At 39.1% G+C, this 20868-nt stretch overlaps 1 protein-coding gene across 1 annotated transcript; it reads left to right on the plus strand.

Annotated features, from left to right (window-relative positions):
• LOC110042077 (uncharacterized) lies at positions 1–11695 on the plus strand. Its single transcript, XM_089293959.1, has 5 exons — positions 1–372; positions 7661–7772; positions 8422–8473; positions 9675–9804; positions 10016–11695. Exons 1-5 carry the CDS (start codon positions 37–39, stop codon positions 10538–10540), a joined length of 1155 nt encoding a protein of 384 aa, XP_089150085.1. The 5' UTR covers positions 1–36; the 3' UTR covers positions 10541–11695.
• The last annotated feature ends 9173 nt before the right edge of the window (positions 11696–20868 follow it).

Genomic DNA, 20868 nt, shown 5'->3' on the forward strand with positions numbered 1-20868 from the left:
TTAAAAGCTAGCAGTTTCTTACGAGTCCGATCAGCAATGGCAGATGAAAAAGTTTTAATATTTTTCCTGTTTCAAGCTCATTTCGTTTTCTCTGCCGAAGAAGCTGCTACGTTTTCTCGTTCATCATACTTCACAACGCGGGAAAATAAGCAGCTTAAAGGATACGTTGTCAAACGGTTTGATTCTCCCAGTTTGTTATCGTGCGGCCAACAATGTATGAGAAACGCTTGGTGTACTTCTACAAACTACAAGATGTCATCCAAGAAGGACGGCAAAGGAACTTGTGAACTGAACAAGCACGACATCTCACTCATCAACGAAAAGGCCAACTTTCATGATCAGCAGGGAGTTACTTTCTCCATTTTGCTCAAGGTATATTTAGGTTTAAATCCAAGCAGTTTAAATGACACTTTATAAATACCTGACTTTGTAAGTGCTAGCTCTAGTCCCGAAGTCTTTGTTTGTCACGGCTCGGCCAGGTATTAGGCGAAAGGACCGGAATTTGTACACTCAGATTCGTTTGGCTTAAATGACCCCAAAATTTGCACACAAATATATTTTCGTTATCACTTAGAGCAGCCCATTTCGTTGAATGATATTTAAAATAGAGTGATCATGTTTTCTTTGTCATAAGTTGAATAAACCAAAATAGACAAGTGTGTGGTCATCTTGGATCGCACATATTTCGTTATTATTAACCTTCTCTTTGCCATTCTCAGCTTTTTTATTTTCGTAATGTTTTCTGAGATGTTTGAGGTATTTTTCGTGCGATTGCATGGAATCTCAAACGTATGAAAATTATCGCATTCAAATGCAGTCGTTATCCCTGACACCTGCTTAATACAACAGCAGATAGAGGTCAGTTTCCACTGCTAGCGTACAGTCCTGAAGGAGGGGTGACGAAAACCAAAATGTTCTATCGATCTAATTGCCGAATCTTTCTCTCTTCAAGGAGGTGTTCGATGTTTAACTATAGTTTGAGGCAAATTTAACAAGTAAAAATTGCACCAAATTCATTGCAAGGCTAGCACACTCAGTATGACAGACTGGCAAAGTTGTATTTATTAGCTAATATAATTTTAACCAAGAGAGCTTTTCTTCTAGAAAGGACATAATCATGATATAACTGAGAAAACAGTGCGGGCTTGATTAACACCAAGACTGGCGACCATTAATGTGCGTGCATTTCTAAACTAATTTATTATTCATTGCAAGGTTCTCTGCATCCGAAAGTTTGATTTTATTTTATTTGGGCAAGTTAACCGACAGCAAGTCTTCTCTGGGGAAATTTCCTCGACCAAAACGGTAACCATGAACTTAACGAAAAGTGCGATCAACTTTTGCCACTTAACAAGTTCAGTCCCTTGTTCAAATGAAAATTTGTGCATTATTAACGAATCCAAAGCGTCTGACAAGAAAAAAAAAATTGTTTTTCACTGTCGGTTAAACATAAACCACCATGCATTGTAGCAGCTGGTCATCAAACATCCCTGAATAAAATTAACAAAATAGAATCAAAACACTGTGGACGCAGGTTAAAAAACTGTTTCTTTTTTTCAATTTTTTAAATTACAATACATTTAGTTTGTGGCACAAGCTATATTTAAATATTTTCGTTTTAGCGAGGAGTTTACTTTGGTGTATTTATTACGTGGGCTAAATGTGGGTCGTTAATGGTTCATGAAAATTTAACACAGCTTTATAAATTAATGTCATTCACGCGCGCTTCTACTTATCACATATCACAATTTTGAAAACTCTGGCGAATTTCTTTTTTAAAAATCACGTGACCTAGCAAAGGTCTATAACAACGGCCACAGACAGATTAAAGCTTCTAAAATATCACCAACGGCAATACGGAGTGCGTTGAGGAGCAAGGTGTTACTTTCACACTTGAACTCATGAAGGGAAAGAGTAAGTAACTAAGGAGGGAAGGAATGAGGGAATTAATGAATAAACTCGGAATTAAAATGTCAGTGCTACTTTCGCCAAATTCCTTGGCAAGCCTGTCTTTTCATCCAGAGAGAACTACTAAAAAGTTAATGTCACCGGCGACATCGACTCCAAAATGTGTTTTATTTTTCGTGGGTTTGTTAAATTTCTGTCATTATCTCTTTCGCACAATAATGCGAAAATAGAGAAAAAAATATTCACGAAAATTTATTGCAATGGCAGCTGTTTTTAACACTGAAACTCTATTTTTTAGGAATGGAGAACTTGCGTTGTACTTTACTCAAAATATATTTGCGAAATTTAAATGTCACCGGGCAGTTTTGCATATTTTTCGCGAATTTTAAGTTATTGAGGTAATTTGAAACAACAAAGGAATTAACATTTAACCGTTTGTTTTTCGTCGGCGAGCAGACGAGAACCAGCGTTGAGGCAGCAGGTGTTTAAATCTCCCAGAAAATGGTTAAATAAAATGCTGTTGACGAAGATGAAAAGATGAATTTCTTTTACAAATATATAAATTTAAGTGTATTTTGATTATGACAGAAAGCTATATTTCCTGGCTCAAGGATGAACCCCCCCCCCCCCCCCCAAAGAAAAAAAATTAAAACTATGGAAGGTTGCATGGTTGAAATTTTAAATAAACGATAGTGAAAACTGGATCGCAATCGTACACGTAGTCGGATCGTAGAGTAGACAAGATGATATTTGAAATGTACCATCTTTGCTTCTAGTCATATCCCTTCTAAACGACTCAAACAGCCCCAGAAACACCGGTAAGTCTGAGTTTTTTTAAAATCTACATTTTACATGAATGTAAATGATTACGTTATTGCTGATACAGTGTTCGGGGCCCCTGTGCTTTGGGCGAGCGAGAAGATTTTCATGAACGCAAATCGAATGGGAGCTTTAAAGGAACAGTATCACGAGCTGCGCATGTGTAAAACTGCCTTTTCATATCGGCTAAGTAAAACTATTTGTTTTTTGAGCTGATCTTTAAAGTAATGTTTTATTTTGTAGCTAAAGGAATGCAGATTTGTCAAAAGTAAGCTATTTTGAGGCCTGTTTGAATTTTTCAAAAATAACTCATAACTTTTGCCGTGTTTCCCGCCTGTAGGGTCGCAACTAGACTTTCTGAAAAGTCCTTCGTCTTGTTTATTCAGTACCCGCCGGACGAAGGACTTTTCCTGCTTGATTGCCGCCAATTTTAGCGACCCAAAAACGGGTCGCTGCGCTTCAACCAATCAGAGGTCCCCTGGATATCCCTTGGGGACCGAATTGTCAAACTATGCGCAACGAAACTGACTTGAGGTTAAATTCAATATGGGGTCGATTGCGAAAGCCATTAACGAAGCTTCAAAGGCCACGGGATATCATGTATTGCGTGACTACCAGAAGAAAACAGTGGAAGCATATCTGTCTGGAAGAGATGTGTTTGTTTCTGCACCAACCGGAGCAGGGAAAAGTTTGACTTTCGAGCTAGTTCCGTATGCGTTTGATTGTTTGAATGGAGATCATGCGAAGGGCAACTCCATCGTCTTGGTGGTGGTTCCGCTTATTTCCCTGATGAAAGATCAGGGAGACGACTGTTCTGAACAACAGTTACGGGACATTTTAGATCTTAAAGTTAAACTGGTATTTGGAAGTCCAGAGACGATTCTCAACAACTATCGCCACATTGTTGTTCCGCCTTTCTCGGCTTCAATGGACTTCCTCGATGATTTGAAGCTCTCTCTTACTTCAAGAATCTTCCGAACTACGGTTTCGTTTTTGTCTGCGCAATTTCGGCACAAAATGTTTGTCAAGAGTGAGCCTTCGCCACTGGATATCTCCTTTCCGGCGATCAATTCAAGATTCAAACAAGCTTTGGTCTTTTTTTGGCCACCCGATATCGTCAATTTTCGTTTAAAATCTTTGTTCGTGATCACTTTAGTATAGAGTAACCAAATTTGCTCTTTCGACGCTGGAGAAACGCCCACACGTTCGATTGTTTTGGTCGGAGTGGAACCGATACTTTCCGCCATTCAACTCGGTCCAAATGTAATCTGAGAAACCAGTTGAAGTCACGCCACTCCTCATTTTTGGCGTGAAACGCAAATGAAAACCCTTCAAGTATGACAAGTCGACCTCTCGCGACTTCGTCGCTCGCTCGGCCGCTTCGCGGCCTAACATATTCTACCCTGAAATTCATGAGGTCGACTTGTGGCAAGTCTAGGTCGCAACGTGATCAAGTCACCAGTACTAACCGACTTATGTACATAGTTCCTTTTTCTCCCCTACATCACCACAGACTTCTTAGTGAAATACGTCAATTGAAAGCTAGGTGAATGCAGATTCCGCAGTACCTTATTATTAAGAGGCCACTAGATGTTAAACAGCTTAAAAACATGCCGCACCGTAGTCCACTCTACTTTCCGTTGAATTGCAACACGATACATTTATCTTTCAACCGGTCACAGTGCTAACCAACGAAAGAAAAAATATTTCCTCAACTACATCTCCACAGATTTCTAGGTGAAATATGCCATTTCAAAGCTAGGTAAATGAAGATTCCGCAGTACGTAATGATTTAGAGGCCACGATACGTAAAACAACCCAGAAAGTCGTGCCGTATTTCACTCTACTTGCCGTCGAATTGCAATACCATTCATCTCTCTTTCAACTCCACACGGCTAACCGACTCATGTAAGCATTTTTTTTTTCCTCCATTACATCTCCACAGACTTTTAAGTTAAATACGCCATTTGAAAGCTAAGTGAAAGCAGATTCAGCAGTACGTGAAGATTTAGAGGCCATGATACGATAAATAGCCAAAATCATCATGCCGTTTTAAACCAAATTTACAAACAAATTGCAACAGGATTCATGCATCTTTCAAATATGATGTTATGTTAAATTACCCAAGTCGTTTGGCCCAAATCAAAGTCGTTTCGCCCCAACTGAAAAAAGATAAAGACAAACAACTTACAGATATTTCCTCCTGTTGACGTGAACTGGTCAGTAGACTAAGGTAACCGATGAACTAAACTGAAACTGGATGCAATCTTACGCAAAAAATCACATGATGATCGACAAGTTAAATTTAAAACAAGTGTAACGCACGTAGAGGAAATTTCACGCACGTTTAAAACCTACATACTGGCCCCTAAATGCGAACTAAAAGATTTAAACCTAGCTGAGTGATTCAAACGGAAAAACTTGAGTAATACATTGTCACTAAATCTATTCGAAATAGTTCATCACAATCAAGCCAATAAAAAAACAACTGTTCTCTGACGTTACAGGCAAACGTCTTGGTTGAGGACATAGCAGTCTGCGAGCAGTCTCTCTTTTGCTCGAAAATCCGTGGGGAAGAACGTAAAGAACGCAGCGGGTCGTGAGCGTGCGAGCGTGATATACGAAGCCGCTCGCCACCCGCGCTACTGGCAGCTCGCGTCTTCGCCGCTCGCCACTCGCATGTCACGCTCACAGTCACACTTGTTTTGCTTTCTTTATTGCGTTCTTGCCCACGGATTTCCGAGCAAAAGAGAGACTGCTCGCAGTCTATTGAGGACATCAAGATTAACAATGTTTAGCGGCTCTCGTAGAGTCTAGGAGCCTCTAAAACAACGATTTTGTAGATGGGACGTTCTAGGACCGCGGACTTGTTTTTCAGCGGGACATCTTAAAAAGACTCTCTTTAACACGGCATATAAATATCCAAATATAAATTTGGTTCAAGTTTATTAAAATCTAGGTTGCATTCGTATACATCGTTGTGTCAATGATTCATCATTTTTTAATTGTACATCTTAAAATTTATTTCAATTAAATGATTTCTTTGTAGATAAAAATTATAACTTATCTTAAAATTAAAAATGAAAAAATAAACAGAATGAGCCTGATTGCTGAAACATTTTCTCATATAGTTCTTTCTCATCGAAAAACTGTAACACTAAATATTTTCCTCTCCGTGCTCATGAGATCTACAATCCTAATTTATAACATGGGTCATTTAATGGTTAGCCTCCTGAAGGAAACTCGTCAGGGCTCCGACAACTACGCTCATCGTTTGCGTTTGTTGTTCCTATACTTTGGTGAATCTCTCCATAAAAGAGTTTATGTCTGTTATTTGTTTTTCGATTCCAGTCAAAGATGTCCTGAGCACTTCTATTTCCTCGTCATCCTGCTCTTCATTTCTTGCCCTTTTCCGCGGTTTCTTTCACTCCGTTCGCCCTTCATGGCTTGTTTCTTGTCCAGCTGCGACGGTTTCACTGGCCTCACTCATGGTGGCAGCAGAACTTGAACTTGCTCCCTCTTCTGCTTCATTACGTAGAATTACCGCATCCCTACAACCAAGGACTATGTCTATCTCCTCGTAGAAAGTGGACTCCCTCCTATGACCTCCATTTTGGTAACTATTCCAGTCCTTAGGGCTTTTGTATCTTTCATTCAGATATTTCATCTTCTTGTTGATTTGTCGTCTGAGCGCATGGTCCCGAATCTCCGATTCATCTCCCGTGCAATTTCGTCCCACACTTTGCGTGTGAGTCTTTGCTCTCTAGCCGCTCATGATGTTTAGCCCACAAGCTAACCAGCGTCTTCTGTTCGGCGTCATTGGACCATTTATCATAATTTTTCTTCGACTGAGCAGTGTTTCCCTTGATCGTAGCCGCTGCCATTTCATGAGATCTCAGACTATCAGAACAGACAGAGCTCTAGCTGACTGTTATAGCTGGACTGCTTGGAGTAGCGGCTTAACTCACGCTCGGAACAGGCAAGGACTGATGTTGAAGGTATTGACAATTCATCGGGAAAGAACCCGGCGTATAGTAAAAGGGAAATTGCCCATCCATGATGAGAAGCCACTCGTGTTTAGATGAAATTCCCGCCGATTCCAAATTGCATACAGATCAAATCCATTAGCGCGACATCTCCAGAAGCGGCTTCTTTTGTTTTCTTGCATTTCTTCAAAATCCGCCTGCCCCACCCATACGTACGACGACGTCTTCGAAGTTTTGCCGGAGTTTCTAATTTTTTGCTAACCTGTAAATCACCGGTCGCATTAGAAATAGCGCTATAGTGACAGAATTTCAACCTTAAGTAAACAAAAACAAAAAAATGATCAAAACTCCCCTAGTGCGCGCTAGTTTCTGATTGGTGAACCTGTTGACAGTAATTGACAGTTGACGAAAGCGAATTGCATCGAAGTTGGTGTGCGTAGTGCGAAAAACCCGGTTCTTATAGCAGGCGTTCCTTCCGCTTCTTCCTCGCGTTTTAATTCTTGCCTCCCTACGTACCCCTTCCCCGTTTACGCCTGCAACGCAGGCCACATGTAAAACTCCAGGCTGACCTGGGGCGAATTCGTGACGGCGCGCGTGATAGTTAAGTATTCCGATTTCTATTGGCTATAAAAGATTGGTGTCAATCAAGAACACAGTTGCGCTTTAACATGACAATGGCCCTTTAACAGCCAATAACCCACGACTTGTTCTCATCTGGGCGCGGAGCTCAGTGGGGAGAGCAACGATGATTTTTTCGTAGTTCGTTCGCTCTAGTTTTCTGGAGGTCAAAGACTTTCTCATTGCCTAATGTGGTTCTCTCTAACTCTCAGGAATAAACTCTTGCGTCGTCATTTCAAGTACTTAAAATTACCTCAGAGTTTAATCTGTACATTGATTTACTTTTTTTGTCCTTCTCAGGATATTTACAATATTTCAATTTTATTCAGGGATGTTTGATGACCAGCTGTCTAAATGGCGGTTCTTGTTTGCCTGACAACGAAAAACAAACCGGCTTTTCCTGTTCATGTCAGCTACCCTGGACTGGAGACAGATGTGAAGGTAGAATGGTAGAATTGAAGAGTTTTCTAACTTATTCTTTTTGAAGTAGCAGCAAACAGTTATTATCATGCGAGCCTGATATGGCATTTTAACTCTCCTCGTTGTATAAGAAAACACGACTTGTTTCTGTCCAGACTGCGGCGTTGTTAGTCAGATACCTTGCTAATTATGAACTTCAAGTTATTGATTAACAAAGCTTCTCCTTGCAAAACGGGTAACTCGATTTGCAAACGTAGTCAAACAGGGTGAGCTGTTAAAGAAAAAAACATATGAATATATTATTACCAAAGGAAAATTGTGAAGTACTGAATTGGAAATTTCTACGGTTGGAATAGGCCATTTCCAAGTTAATTTTATCTCTGTGACAAAACGAGTCTTCGTGCGAAACAATTTATACGAAAGTGTGTTCCGCCTACAGGTTCATTTTCATACAAATCAAACTCATTTTCAAAGGTTTTGCACGAGGATTCGTTTTGGCACAGAGCCACAAGGTAACTCGGAAATGGCCTAATGTATTTACACACCTTATTTCATAGTTAAACGCGTAAATGCTTACACGTCCGGATAGTTTTTGCATTTGACGTATTTTTTAACTCCGAGTGAAGACACTGCCAAACAGTAAACGACAAATATATCATGTCTCTTTTAGATCTTGCAGACTTGAACAGTTCAACGTGCAAGGAAATTTATGACAAGAACTTGTAAGTAATTTGTTCTCACCAAGTCGATGAAGAAAACTAATACACAAGCCCATGCCCAAACCCCGATCGTATCGCAAACAATGCGTTTGAGAGCTTAAAAAACCTTTACCCTGCTACTAGAGAAAAACCTCGGAACAGTTCATTAAAGTAATGAAAAACAAAGTAAAAAAAAAAAAAAGAAAAGAAAACAAATACAAAATGTAGTTACAATATAGCAAAAAGACAATTTAGTTGCAATTCATTAGTTGATTCCATTCATAAGTTGATTCCATGCAATTTAGACACTTAGAACGATCTGTTTTTTTCAACATTGTCGTTCCCAGAGGCCGCGCTTCTTTTGGTCAGCACCAAGAATCGCGACCTCTGGAAGGTCCAACAACGGAAGTACGCGATTCATGGACTTCCCGTCACTCTGCGCATGCTCAGAATCAAGTATGGCAAATTTGATCGACTGAGAATACGAAACGATTACTCTGAGCATGCTCAGACCAGAGGTCGTGATTCTTGGTGCTGACCAAAACTAGCGCAGCCTTTGGGAACGAGAATGTTTTTTCAAGTAACTTCTCTCCTGCAAATATTTCACTGGCCAGGAAATCAAATCCAGCTACAGTAAGGGTACTGATCCCCCAAGGCCCGCCCTTCCGCTGAAAACACCCACCCCCACTCCCCAGATAAAGTATAGATATGGTCCCGAAAGCACACACCTCAAGTAGGTTCAGTGTGGTCTGAGATCAACATTTTGACCAGGAATCGTTTGCTGAGAAGAGAAAGTTGAGATATTTCTGCCGGAAAACCGAAGCAGATATAGACTATAGCCAGCATCTGGAAGAATTGTTTTAAAAATGCTTGTTTGTTGGTTACTTCATAGCCGTCATCTATGGACCCAGATTAGCTCCTTGTGTGCCCCTGAAGATATAATTGGACATGCATCAAAGGCTGTCCTCAAAGATTTATGTAAATAATTCTTAAGTCCTTAATTAACCCTCTAATTATAACTAAGTGTTAATTAATCCCTGTGATTGAATATATACGGAACAACTTTTTGCAAAACGAATTCTGGGTCCCATTTGAATTCACTTGCATTTGACGCATGGCAATGAGCTGAGAGGCGTTCCACATAGCTGGAGCCTTTGAGAGATACTACTTATGGTCATTGCAGTCTAACTTTCACTGTTATGATATTAATAAATTATTTTTTCAGGTCTAAACAAAACAGCGCCTACTTACTCAAAATAGGTTCTGTGAAGACTGCTGTGTTTTGTCACATGACCAGTCTTGGCGCATGTGGTGGAGGTGGATGGACGCTGGTCATAAAGATGAATGGCGCACAGGTATATCTCACTTCTGTTGTACTGTCCGTTAGTCCCCCACTTGCCAGATTCAAACCTGGGGTGTAGCATCCTTGCATATTTTAGATGCCATTAATTTGGATCGTGATTTTGTTTGATAGATTTACCTAATGCAGTAAGGCTAATTTCCAGCGATTTCATTTATAGTAAAACGTGTGATAAGATCTTTTTTATTATTATTATTAAAACATAGAAAACTTTTCACTACGATTCTAAACTCTGGAGCAACAAGGAATCATTCAACCTTGAAGCAGGGGAGACTGGGTTTGACTTACAAGAGACCAAGTTACCGACCTATTGGAACACTCCCTTCTCCAGGATATGTCTTGGAATGAAGTTCGACCATGAGAATAGGTTCATTGCTCTCACCAAGGCTGCCAGCTCTCTGTACTCATTGATTGCTGACGGGAAATATCGTAGCACCTCACTGGGTCGTGATACGTGGAAGTCGCTGATTGGTTCACAGGCTTCCTTACAGACCAATTGTAACAAGGAAGGATTCAATGTTGTAAGCGACTCCGGCGATGAATATTGGCCTAAAGCAAGGATTGGCATTGTTGGTAACGAAGGAAATGACTGTTACACTTGTGATTCAAGAATCGGATTCGGTACAGGAGGTTACCCTGACAACGCCACTAGTTGTGGAAACAGCGCTAACGGCTTATACACGGCAGTAACTGCAAACATCAATGCAACGGGATACATTTTGGTGCAATGAGACCAACAACTAGAATCGGGAACAGAACCTAACGATTACAACTACGGGAATGACAGTGATAAAACTGATGCTAGTTAACGATAACAAAGCTGATAATGACACTGGATTATCTCGATAGCGCTAATCTTAACGTCTCACTTTAATTTAGTTTCCACTGAACAGTACACTTCCTTCAATGATGAGAGTTCTAACCTCATTTTGATAAGCCCCCCCCCCCCCCTCCCCCCTCTTAACAATTGCCTTCAATAAAAAGTAATTTCCTAAGCAAGCGCTCCTTTCACAACCAGGGCACCTACTCTTCGAAACACCCTCTAGTCCAAAATCTTTCTAAAATAAACGAATTGACAACCCCCACCCCCTCCAAGTATACTAAAATTAGTAACCTGGACGCCAAATGAAAATTTTTCCTCGGTAGTTATGGTAACGGTGAGCCCAGCGGATTCAATGAGCCGATCAGTATGGAAGTACCATAAAGTACCATCAAGTTGACAAGTGCATCGTGAAATACAAATAACCAAAAAAAAAAACCCTTCATTCAAGTTATTAATAATTATCATAGTAAATGGTTTGAACCCAGGAGTATCAGTAGTCTGTATAGTGTGACCGTCCGGGTGAGGGTAGTTCTGAAAAGAACAGTTCTTTTCAGAACTACCCTCACCCGGACGGTCACACTATACGAACTATTAATAATTATTGTAAAAAATACGGTTGAATTCAGATATGGATTTTCATTGAACCACGACTTATTTATTTACTTATTAATTTATTAATGTACTGATTGATTGATTGATTGATTGATTGATTGATTAATTGATTGATTACTAAGTATATAAATAACTAACGAATTGACGGAAACTTAATAACCAACTGATAAATATATTAATCAACTATAAAAGTCATTGCATGTAAGGGCCATGATACTAGGTTTGGCCACAAAGACGCAGCTTAACACCTTTTAAATTTCGAAAGGGAATTTTCTCTCCTCAAGTCTTTGGGTAATTCGTCCCACGCTTAAGGTAATTCCCTTGAAATTGTTCTACTATCAAACTTTTTTTGAAACTTGGCATAATTCACATTTATGATATGAACATTAAAAAAATGCAATAAAAAAATGGGGTCACTGTGTTTGTTTACGCGTCAACAGGATCTTAAAATGGGGTATTTTTACCGGTTGCGCGTTAAAAATTCGAATCACCTTCATACAGAATTAAGTCTTGGTTACTTGAAAGACACAAAATTATATCTTGAAAGTAAAGCTTCTTTTATTCACATAAGCAGTATTGCTTCATTTAGGCCGTTTTCGATTGCCTTGTTGTGGGAATATTGCACTTTTTCGGACAGTTCCGTGGTTAGCTTGAAGTCCTCGCCTTGACCATTGAGGTACTTAAATGCCATAAAATCCCACGTTAAAGCCTCCCCGGCCCCCTCGCTTATAAGCCCCATCGGATATAAGCCCATCTAATGTATAAGTGCGTTCCTTTTGCGTTTCTTTACAAACAGCTCAATTTTTAATTGAAAGTTTTAGGCTAATAAGGTAATAGGTTAATAATAAGGTGCCTGTAAAAATCAGACAAATTCTTAATTTCGCGGCAAGGGTCGAAAATTCGATTTCACTCATATTCTTATGGTAGATAGGCTAGGGCATGGCAAAAACTACTGGATAGTTTTTTTGGCAAAATATCCTCTTATTTCAAAGAAATATGTAAATTACCAATTCCGTTAAAATCGTCATTTGACGCACCATTTTATTACGCAAGTTTGAGAACCTCGCATGCAAAACCACATCATTCGTCCGTCTTTAAAACACTCAAACATTTTAGCGCAATGTTTAAATGTGTACTGGGTTGATTTTAGGCAATGTTGCGTTGTTTTTTTCGGTGCAAAATAGTTAAATTTCGAAGACATGTATTTCAGTCACTTAAAAGTACTTCGTGAATATAATTAATTTTCACCATGTGCGAAACCTTCAAATGGATTAAGCTTCTGGTGGTTAAATCGCAGAAGGATGGTCTACAGATTCCTGTAAAAATTTCTTTGGGCAAATGATTGTGAGCGACGCGAGAGCTTTTCAAATACGTTAAAAATGCAAATATTTGACCATCCCTCGTCAAATTTCAATTTACGGGTTAGACGTATATTTTAGCATGCGCCACATGACTTGACCTATGTTAAGTTGAAATAGACACAGAGCTGATAATTTCGAATTGTTCTAACCTCATTTGCTGTAAAAGGCAGGTCCAAAGCCGATTTGACGTGTTTCTCTCACCATTCGTCGCACATAAAGCAGAAGTTTGCTTTTGTTTACATAACGTCCGATGTAAATCGCCAACTGTCAACTTATTTAATGGTCGAATACCATGAATCTGTGACCCTCTTTCGACACATATGATCACCACTGCATCTAAGTCGAAAACGGCTGAGTCGTTTGTAGATAGTTGTTTGCTTTGCACTACACCAAAAGATTACGTTTGATCCCGGGGGGTTTGATCATCATGGTTTGATGGCTTGAATCCTTGCTCGCAGCGGTTTCTTGCTCGTCACGCAATGCTGTCATCCCATATTAGGGGGTAGGGGTAGGACAATTACTATCCTGATACGTAAGGCTCCGTAAGGCGGGAACCACTGGGAACACGCAATCGTGTTGAGTAGGAAGAGATTAAATTAAGAAATGAAAAGAATGAATAGTTTACCATTACCCCTGTTGTTATCTTTTTAATTTACTCAACCACCGCTACCTACATGCCCTGCGTAATACTGTAACGCTAAACTCATCGCGATGTGCAATTATTTTTGGTTTACATGTAGTACAGTGGGCTACCCTCGGGGAAATGGGTGGTGACCGCTTAATGGGGCTAGCCGCTTAAATCAGTAGAGGTTGGTGTACCTTGAATATTTAATTTTTCACTATCGGGCTATAAATTTCTTATTGAACATGGAGTCAGTTCAAGACAATCATGATAGACGTGTGTTTGAATTATCACTCGTCATGCACCTTCAATTTCAGACTCTTATCTGCCATCGCCCCTTCCAAAACAAAGTTTTTAAATTTTGGGTGGCCGCTTAATAGGGGTAAAGACAATACCGAAAAAGACAACGCAACATTCCCTAAAATCAACCCAGTACACATTTAAACATTGCAAAAAAATATTTGAGTGTTTTAAAGACGGAAGAATGATGTGGTTTTACATGCGAGGCTCTCAAACTTGCTTAATAAAATGGTACGTCAAATGACGGTTTTAACGGCATTTGGTAATTTGCATATTTCTTTGAAATAAAAGGGTATTTTGCCAAAAAATGTATCCAGTAGTTTTTGTCATGCCCTAGCCTATCTACCATGAAAAGATGAGCGAAATCGAATTTTCGACCCTTGCCGAGTTATTTTCCATTTTTACGGACAGGGACTCTTAAGTCGTTTCTCAGATACAATTTATCGCGTCGTTCCCAAACACTTTTTATATTTCACTTATATGTCCCCCCCCCCCCGGATATAAGCCTCCTCCGTTCATAAGCCCACCCAAAACCCCTTATGAAGGTATATAAGCCCAGGGCTTTAACGTAGGATTCTATGGTATCTGAAGCACATTTGATTCTTCAGGCATGATTCGATTCTAATGCTGGCCAACTAAGAGTGCAGTCTATTTCGTGTTGTTGTATTTTGCGACCCTCGAAGATGAAATGATGGAACAAGGAAAACAAAATCATAATTCAAGTGAGTACATGAAAGACCGTATATTTGAATTGCGGAGAAAGATATGAGGATATGATCGATCATCGCAGTTATACACACAACCTAAGCAGTTGTGAAATTAAAGCCTGAAAAAAATTCAGGCCTGAAAGGGATTCGAACCCATGACCTCTGCGATACCGGCGCAGTGCTCATAATTCATAATTCAGGTCTATGGAGAAGACATGTTAACATTATAACTTAAAGCGACCTGAAGTAAGAAGTACTACTAAACACTTCCAATGCCCAGGCTCCCAATAACTTTACCACGGAGTTTCCCGTAATGAAGACGAGCTTCTTAATATTCGTAATAAATTATTATACTACATCAAGTTTTGCTTTACTTATTGTTTTTTGTTTTGTTTTGTTTTTCACTGTGAAAAACTAAGGTTGGGGGATGGGGAGCAAAGACTCCCCAAGTCCCTCCCCCTACGCCGTCAGTGTTGCAACACTTCCTTCTGAGAAAAGTTCAAACCGTCAGTTACATGCTGCCTACTTTAGTTAATGAGTTCTTTATAAAGAGCTTCTCTGAAAACTGCTGTTAAGCAGGCGAAGTAGGACACGGTTCACGTGATAGTATTCTACCAATCATGTGTCGTCTCACCGGGGCAATGGCGGACACATTTTTCGTTGCGTGTTGAGAGTAGATTGCCTTTTCTCGACCGATTTCTGCACTCATTCATGAGAATCAAACGAACCTTTTCTAGAAGCTGCTAGTGTAATATCTAGTCCAGTTATCTGCCAAGTCTCAATTGCAGGTAAGTATTTTTTGCATCAAAACTAGTTAATGGAAATCATGCTAAAATATGCTGCAAATGTTTGTTTAATTAGCACCCGCGCTTGACATGGATATTCTTATGGTCGTTTGCGGGGTAACAGGGATCAGTATTGTGGATCATTTTTGTATGAAACTTTAGTTCGATAGTTGAACTTTAACAAAAACTCGGCGGGCTCAGCAGGTTCCGCCGTTTTAACGGTCAAAATCGAACTTGAAGTTGAGGCTTTTTCCTTGTTTTGTCAGATGTTCGCGGGGTTTCGGGGGAGTTGATGGTGTGATTTCTACCCTCGTTTTATAAGTATATAATTTTGTGGCTCGGCTTTTTCCCTTTATATCTTAGTGTTTTCTCGTTATTATTGTTTTTTTTTTTGTAATGCGTGTTTCATCCGTTTGTTTGGCCGATGTTCAAGATTTTTGGATCTCGCCTTAGATACTAGTCCATTAAAGATACCATCTCAATTACAGTGAGTTTTCACTATCATGATTACTGCCTGTCTTGAATCGTTATCTCAAGCATAATTTTACTTCTCTTGGATGTTATTGTTCAGTCATCTATGGCTGCCTATTTTGATCTTCCATTTCTTTATACTTGTCTTCATATCAAATTTTATGTTGGTAGTAGTGGGAGACTAGTAGGCTTTAAATCAATGTAATAAATAAGAAGTGTTTTGTATGTATTTACACATACCTGTCAATCCTCCTGGAGGCATCTTCAACAACAGGACTAAGGGAAACTTTGTATTGTCACACGCGCACTGAGATAATTTATACCAGAAGCAGCCAATATGTTTGAAGCAAATGCTAAATTTCCAACTTTGCTAAATAATATTCCCAAGAACTAAATTTATCCAACTACCCTGTAATTATAAAATAAGTAAAGCTACAACATACTGCTGTTTACGACATCAAAATTTAAAATGGAATTGACCAAAACAGAATACTTAATGACATAATGCAACTGACTATTTATAAAGCTGCATGGCAATCCCAAGTGTCCAATATAGTGCATCTACTTTTATTTCAAACTGTTGTTACAATTTAGCTATATCTCAGTCAAAACATGTCAGTATAAATGATCTTGGATACAGCTATATACCCTACTTGATTATTCTGAATTCAGTTGGTTACAGTCATCATGACTCAACCAGAGGAAGTGCTGTTGACCACAAGACTTGCAGTGAATAATAAATTTTAAACTGACAGATACTTCAAACGGACCTGCATAGTACTGTTCTGGGTAAAGAGTTCTCTATACACAAGTTACATTGAGCCTTAAACTTCAGCACAGGTGTAATATGAGGACACGCAATGAAACCAAGAGCTATTCATTCATTGCTAATTCACTGTGCCTATCAGAGATGATATTCCAGTGTAAAAACATATACTTGTTAGTAAATTACGACCAAATAGGCCAAATATAATTTACAAGGCCAGGAAACTTAATGTTGGCTGTTGGTTCCAGAATATGGTTTTTGTGCTGTCGTGCTGTTTTTTAATTATTATTATTATTATTATTATTATTATTATTATTATTATTATTATTATTCTTTTCTTTTATTTTCTTTTATTTTTTTTTTTGGTGCTTGTCAGTACTACTTTTTATGAAGCTCTGTGTGATTAGACGCCCGACCAGGTGTCTGTAGGCCGTAAAGTGGTTTCTTCAGTAAGTTGGTACCTGAAGCAGTGCCGTGTGCGTATCGCATGATCGTACCGTACCGTATAAAGTGTACCATTTGTAACTGCTGCTGATCTTGAGTGCGCACCGAAAACGACACGGAAGCCCGAACGAGGAACACCCGGAAAAATTGGGCGGAGGTGTGCGGCCCGCTTCCCAAAACCCTTACCCTATTTATGACCAAAATCTGCCATATTGCCTACCCTATTAATGACCTGACCATAAATTCGAAACCCTGTTTATGACTTGACCCTTAAATCAAAATCCTGTTTCAGACCTGCGTTACAATTAGTTCCCTAGTTCAGACCACTGTTAAATTACCGTTAACATAATTTGTGAAGGGCTTTTGCTCATTTTCTTTTCGATAATGATGAAAAGGTGGCTTCTTCTTTAAAACATACCCATATCAAGGCTAGAGTGCAAAATCCAAACCCTATTTATGACCAAAATGGTTAAAATCAGCTAAAATCGATACCCTATTTATGACAAAACGCTGAAAAACCATACCCTTTGGGGCCAGACATACCTCAGTATAGCCCATGTAAGGGAGTACCCCCCCCCCCCGGGAACGGTAGTCAGCGGGACAGCGTTTTCGGCCGTTCCCTCTAGTATTTAAGGCTTGTAAGCTACTTTCTCTGAAATTTACACTGTGAAGGTTTGGGGTAACCTAATATAATTCTGTAAGTTATTTGCGTGCGAACGAGGTCGAGACAATGGAAAAATATTTTTGTCCTCAAGGGGTTGTAGGTGGAGCAAGTTATGTGGTAACAAAACTGATAACGCGCTCTTCCCCGTTTTTCTTTTGTTTTTTCTTTTTTTTTTAACCTGGTACCCAATGCCGACCGCGCATAATTATGTGGTCCATCTTATGGCTGAGGAATTCATGATTTTTGTGGAGCTGCTAATTCCTTAAAGAAACAAGGTATGAGCAATTTTATTTTACAGAAATGTTATTAAACTCTTTCGCTACGAGGACGATGAAGAAGAATGGCAGCGGAAGCCGTTTTTTTGCCAAAATCCGAGCGATTACGCTGCAACTTCATATCGACTCGACGTCTTTCCTAAATGTACCTGCCTCAAAATTATACGTGATAAAATATATTCACGAAAAAGCGCTCAAATGATCTATAAACACAACGCAGCGATAGAAAACGACACCAGATAGAGTTTTGGGAACTTTATTTCGTGATTAGGACATTATTTTTTAGCAGAAGTCTCAATTCAAATTCTATAGTAACTATTAAACTATCAAAATATCATTAATATGCAAATATTATAAAAACAATGAGTTACCAATATTGAGGGTCTCAGTGGAAAAAAAAAACCTCGCTGTTTCCCTTGGGGCCAGTCATTATAAGTGCTTATTGCCCTCGGCGTTGCCGTCGTGATAACTAAAATTCCCTAATTCAACGCTTATCTCTCTGAGTATTCTCGTAAAATTAAGTAGGAGATGTTATTTCTTACCGGCGCAAAATTCGTGCTGTTTCGCTTCTGTTTCATTCATTACAGTGCGACTGCTCGAACCATGCAAAATAGAATAACAGAGACATCAGTGACGTCAACAATTGTTATTAATATGCGAACCAGAGAATTATTGACTGGTCAAACAAAGAATGCTTTCGTTTAACGCTTTGAACATTGAAATAACAAAAACAACGTTTGTAAACAAAAATCTTCCCTATAAAACTAACCAATCAAAACGTAACCTGAAAACAATGGACTGGTAGCTTCTCGAAACGGCAAGTAACGGTCTGTTTGACGTGAAAACAAAAACACTACCGACTCCTCTGCGTTTTATACACTCTAAGAGATTCAGTTCTTGACGTCCAAATAAGGAGCTTAAGCAACGACGCCGGGGACGCCGGCGCGCGCCGCAGACGACGCAAAGTATAAAAATTGAATCTATATTTTGCCAGCGAAATTCGCAACTGTCTAGATCTGTATGGTACGCCAATGTTTTAAAAACGTGCTCAGGATAAATATTCAAAGACAGCATTCAATTCCAAATGGAAATACGAAAAATTAGCCGTTGCTTTTCGCGTTCCTATAACAACGCAAAAATTACTCATTTCACGTTCTTGTTTTGCAGAGGACGACCATGAACTGTGCAAAGAATTATAACGCACGTACACAGCGATTGTTTTTCTCATTTTTTTTTGTGACGTTCTCGTTGCCGTCGTCGTCGTGGTTTCCTCAAGCTTCCTATTATCATAAATATAAATCTCGCTCGAAAAATTTAGTTTAAAACTCATTTTCCGAGAACTTATCCAAAACCATTTATTTTTTTGTGTGTGCAGAATTTAACTAACTAACTGACTAGCCTGACAGGTTCGCAACACTTCGCACTTTGCTGGGTTAGGGTTAGGGTTAGGGTTTTTTTAAGATCTGTTGTTCGTATTTTTCAATGTACGTTTTTGAATTATTTGAGAAAAAGGTCACTAACCTTTGTTTCTTAAGCAACGTTCTGATTGGTTAGTTCTTTTCCAAGTGGCCCGGTTCGAGTGGTCGCATACACGGCAATTTAGTTTTCTTAGAGCTTAGAGCGTTTTCCGAAGGTTTTCTCTATTGGCTGACCGTGATTCAAAACTTGAAATGGCATAACGCAGACAACAACAATACAACTGGAGAGAAGCCTGCATGGGATGAAGTTTACAGAATACACTATAAGCTGCAGTGTTTCAATCTCGTGCACGCGAAACTGATTGCGCCCAATGAAACCAGCCAATCATGGCGTCGCACATATATCAACACAGCCTCCCTGCCTACATGCCTATCTGTCTGTCTGTCTGCTTGCTTAGTCTACTTGCTTGCTTGCTTATTTACACACCTTGTGACTTAATGGCTTAAACCAGTAACGACAAACTAAGATAATTGCTGTAACTTAAAAAGTAAGAAGAATCTAGTTGCACAAGACTTTCGGGAATACTAAAATTAATAGCCGAGTAAAACAATGAATGTTTCCCCAACAAACATTCCACTGAACATAAGCTGGAAACCAAGGAGCTGATTTGAACGGCTGCGCTTGATTGAAATTCAAATTAAGCTTCTGTTAAATTCAGTTTGGCTAAGTCAAGTCATGTTTCCCGAATGTTATGATTGCGTTCCTATTTTTTTCCCTTAAGGTCAACACAGGCTGTAATGCAAGTGTTCATGCAATGGTTAATCCTGTTCTCGTATCTGCCCGTCATCTTCCTTTATTCTCACCTGAACTCGTGCTGGTTTGCCTAGTTTAAAGTTTCTTTTTTTTTTCTTTTTTCATTTTATGCGTCCAAGCCAAAATGGCGTTGGCTCGTTCAAATAATGCGCTCGCTCGCTCTGGATAGTAAGCTTATTTCAACGTCGGTTTAAACGCTTGCGTTTCATTCACAGGCTTTAAATTCAAAAAAGTCAGAATCGCCTTAAGCACCACAATAAATACACTCTTTATTATAAGAATATATTCTATAAGAATATTAAGGCTGAAGTTTGCGAAATTTTAAAAATTTTTTAAGAATAAACGTGAGGCTGGGATTTTGAAAAGAATATCATTTTTTCTGTTGAAAATGTGTAAATACAATACCATTGTAGGTTTTTTAACTAAAACGTATAAAATTCTCTAAACGGAAAAACTAGCCAAAAAATAACAAACTTAGCACTAGACGGTATGTTCGACGCTAAAAGGAATTCTGCGAGTAATTATGTGTGTCTTATCAGGTTTTATTGCCTGTAATCTGGCTTCAAAATTACCTCAACGCAATCAAAGTCATGATAGGACAGATTATCCGACGTTGTGTCAGCATAGTTCACTTTATGTTCCTTCAGTCTAACCTGAGATTAATATTTAAAAGAAAATTTTCAGCCTAAAATTGGCAGAAAAATAGGAATATTCAGCCTGGACCAAAATTTAATGCTGGGAACTCCTTATGTACTGCTTATAGTAAACAGCATCGCATGAAAGCTCCCCTCAGTAGTTTTCATTTGAATGGTCACACACCAGGATTTCATCCGGAGATATATTCAAAAGTTGAGAACATCTAGTACAGCACGGTAACCGTTCGACAGCTTTTTTTGGAAGAAAGTTAATGTTTGAACATCTTGATGACCTACAGTACACAGGAGATTCAATGAACTAAATAACAATCAGCAACGAAAATTACTAGTCATTACCACTT

Source organism: Orbicella faveolata, unplaced genomic scaffold (assembly GCF_042242905.1).
Source record: "Orbicella faveolata isolate gen_17 unplaced genomic scaffold, um_ofav_v1 contig_25, whole genome shotgun sequence".
Taxonomy (NCBI): domain Eukaryota; kingdom Metazoa; phylum Cnidaria; class Anthozoa; order Scleractinia; family Merulinidae; genus Orbicella; species Orbicella faveolata.

Coding starts and splice junctions, on each gene's coding strand:
- LOC110042077 (XM_089293959.1), top strand. CDS start 37: ATGGCAGATGAAAAAGTTTTAATATTTTTCCTGTTTCAAGCTCATTTC. Junction 7,773..8,421: donor GACTGGAGACAGATGTGAAG/GTAGAATGGTAG, acceptor TGTCTCTTTTAG/ATCTTGCAGACTTGAACAGT. Junction 9,805..10,015: donor TAAAGATGAATGGCGCACAG/GTATATCTCACT, acceptor ATTAAAACATAG/AAAACTTTTCACTACGATTC.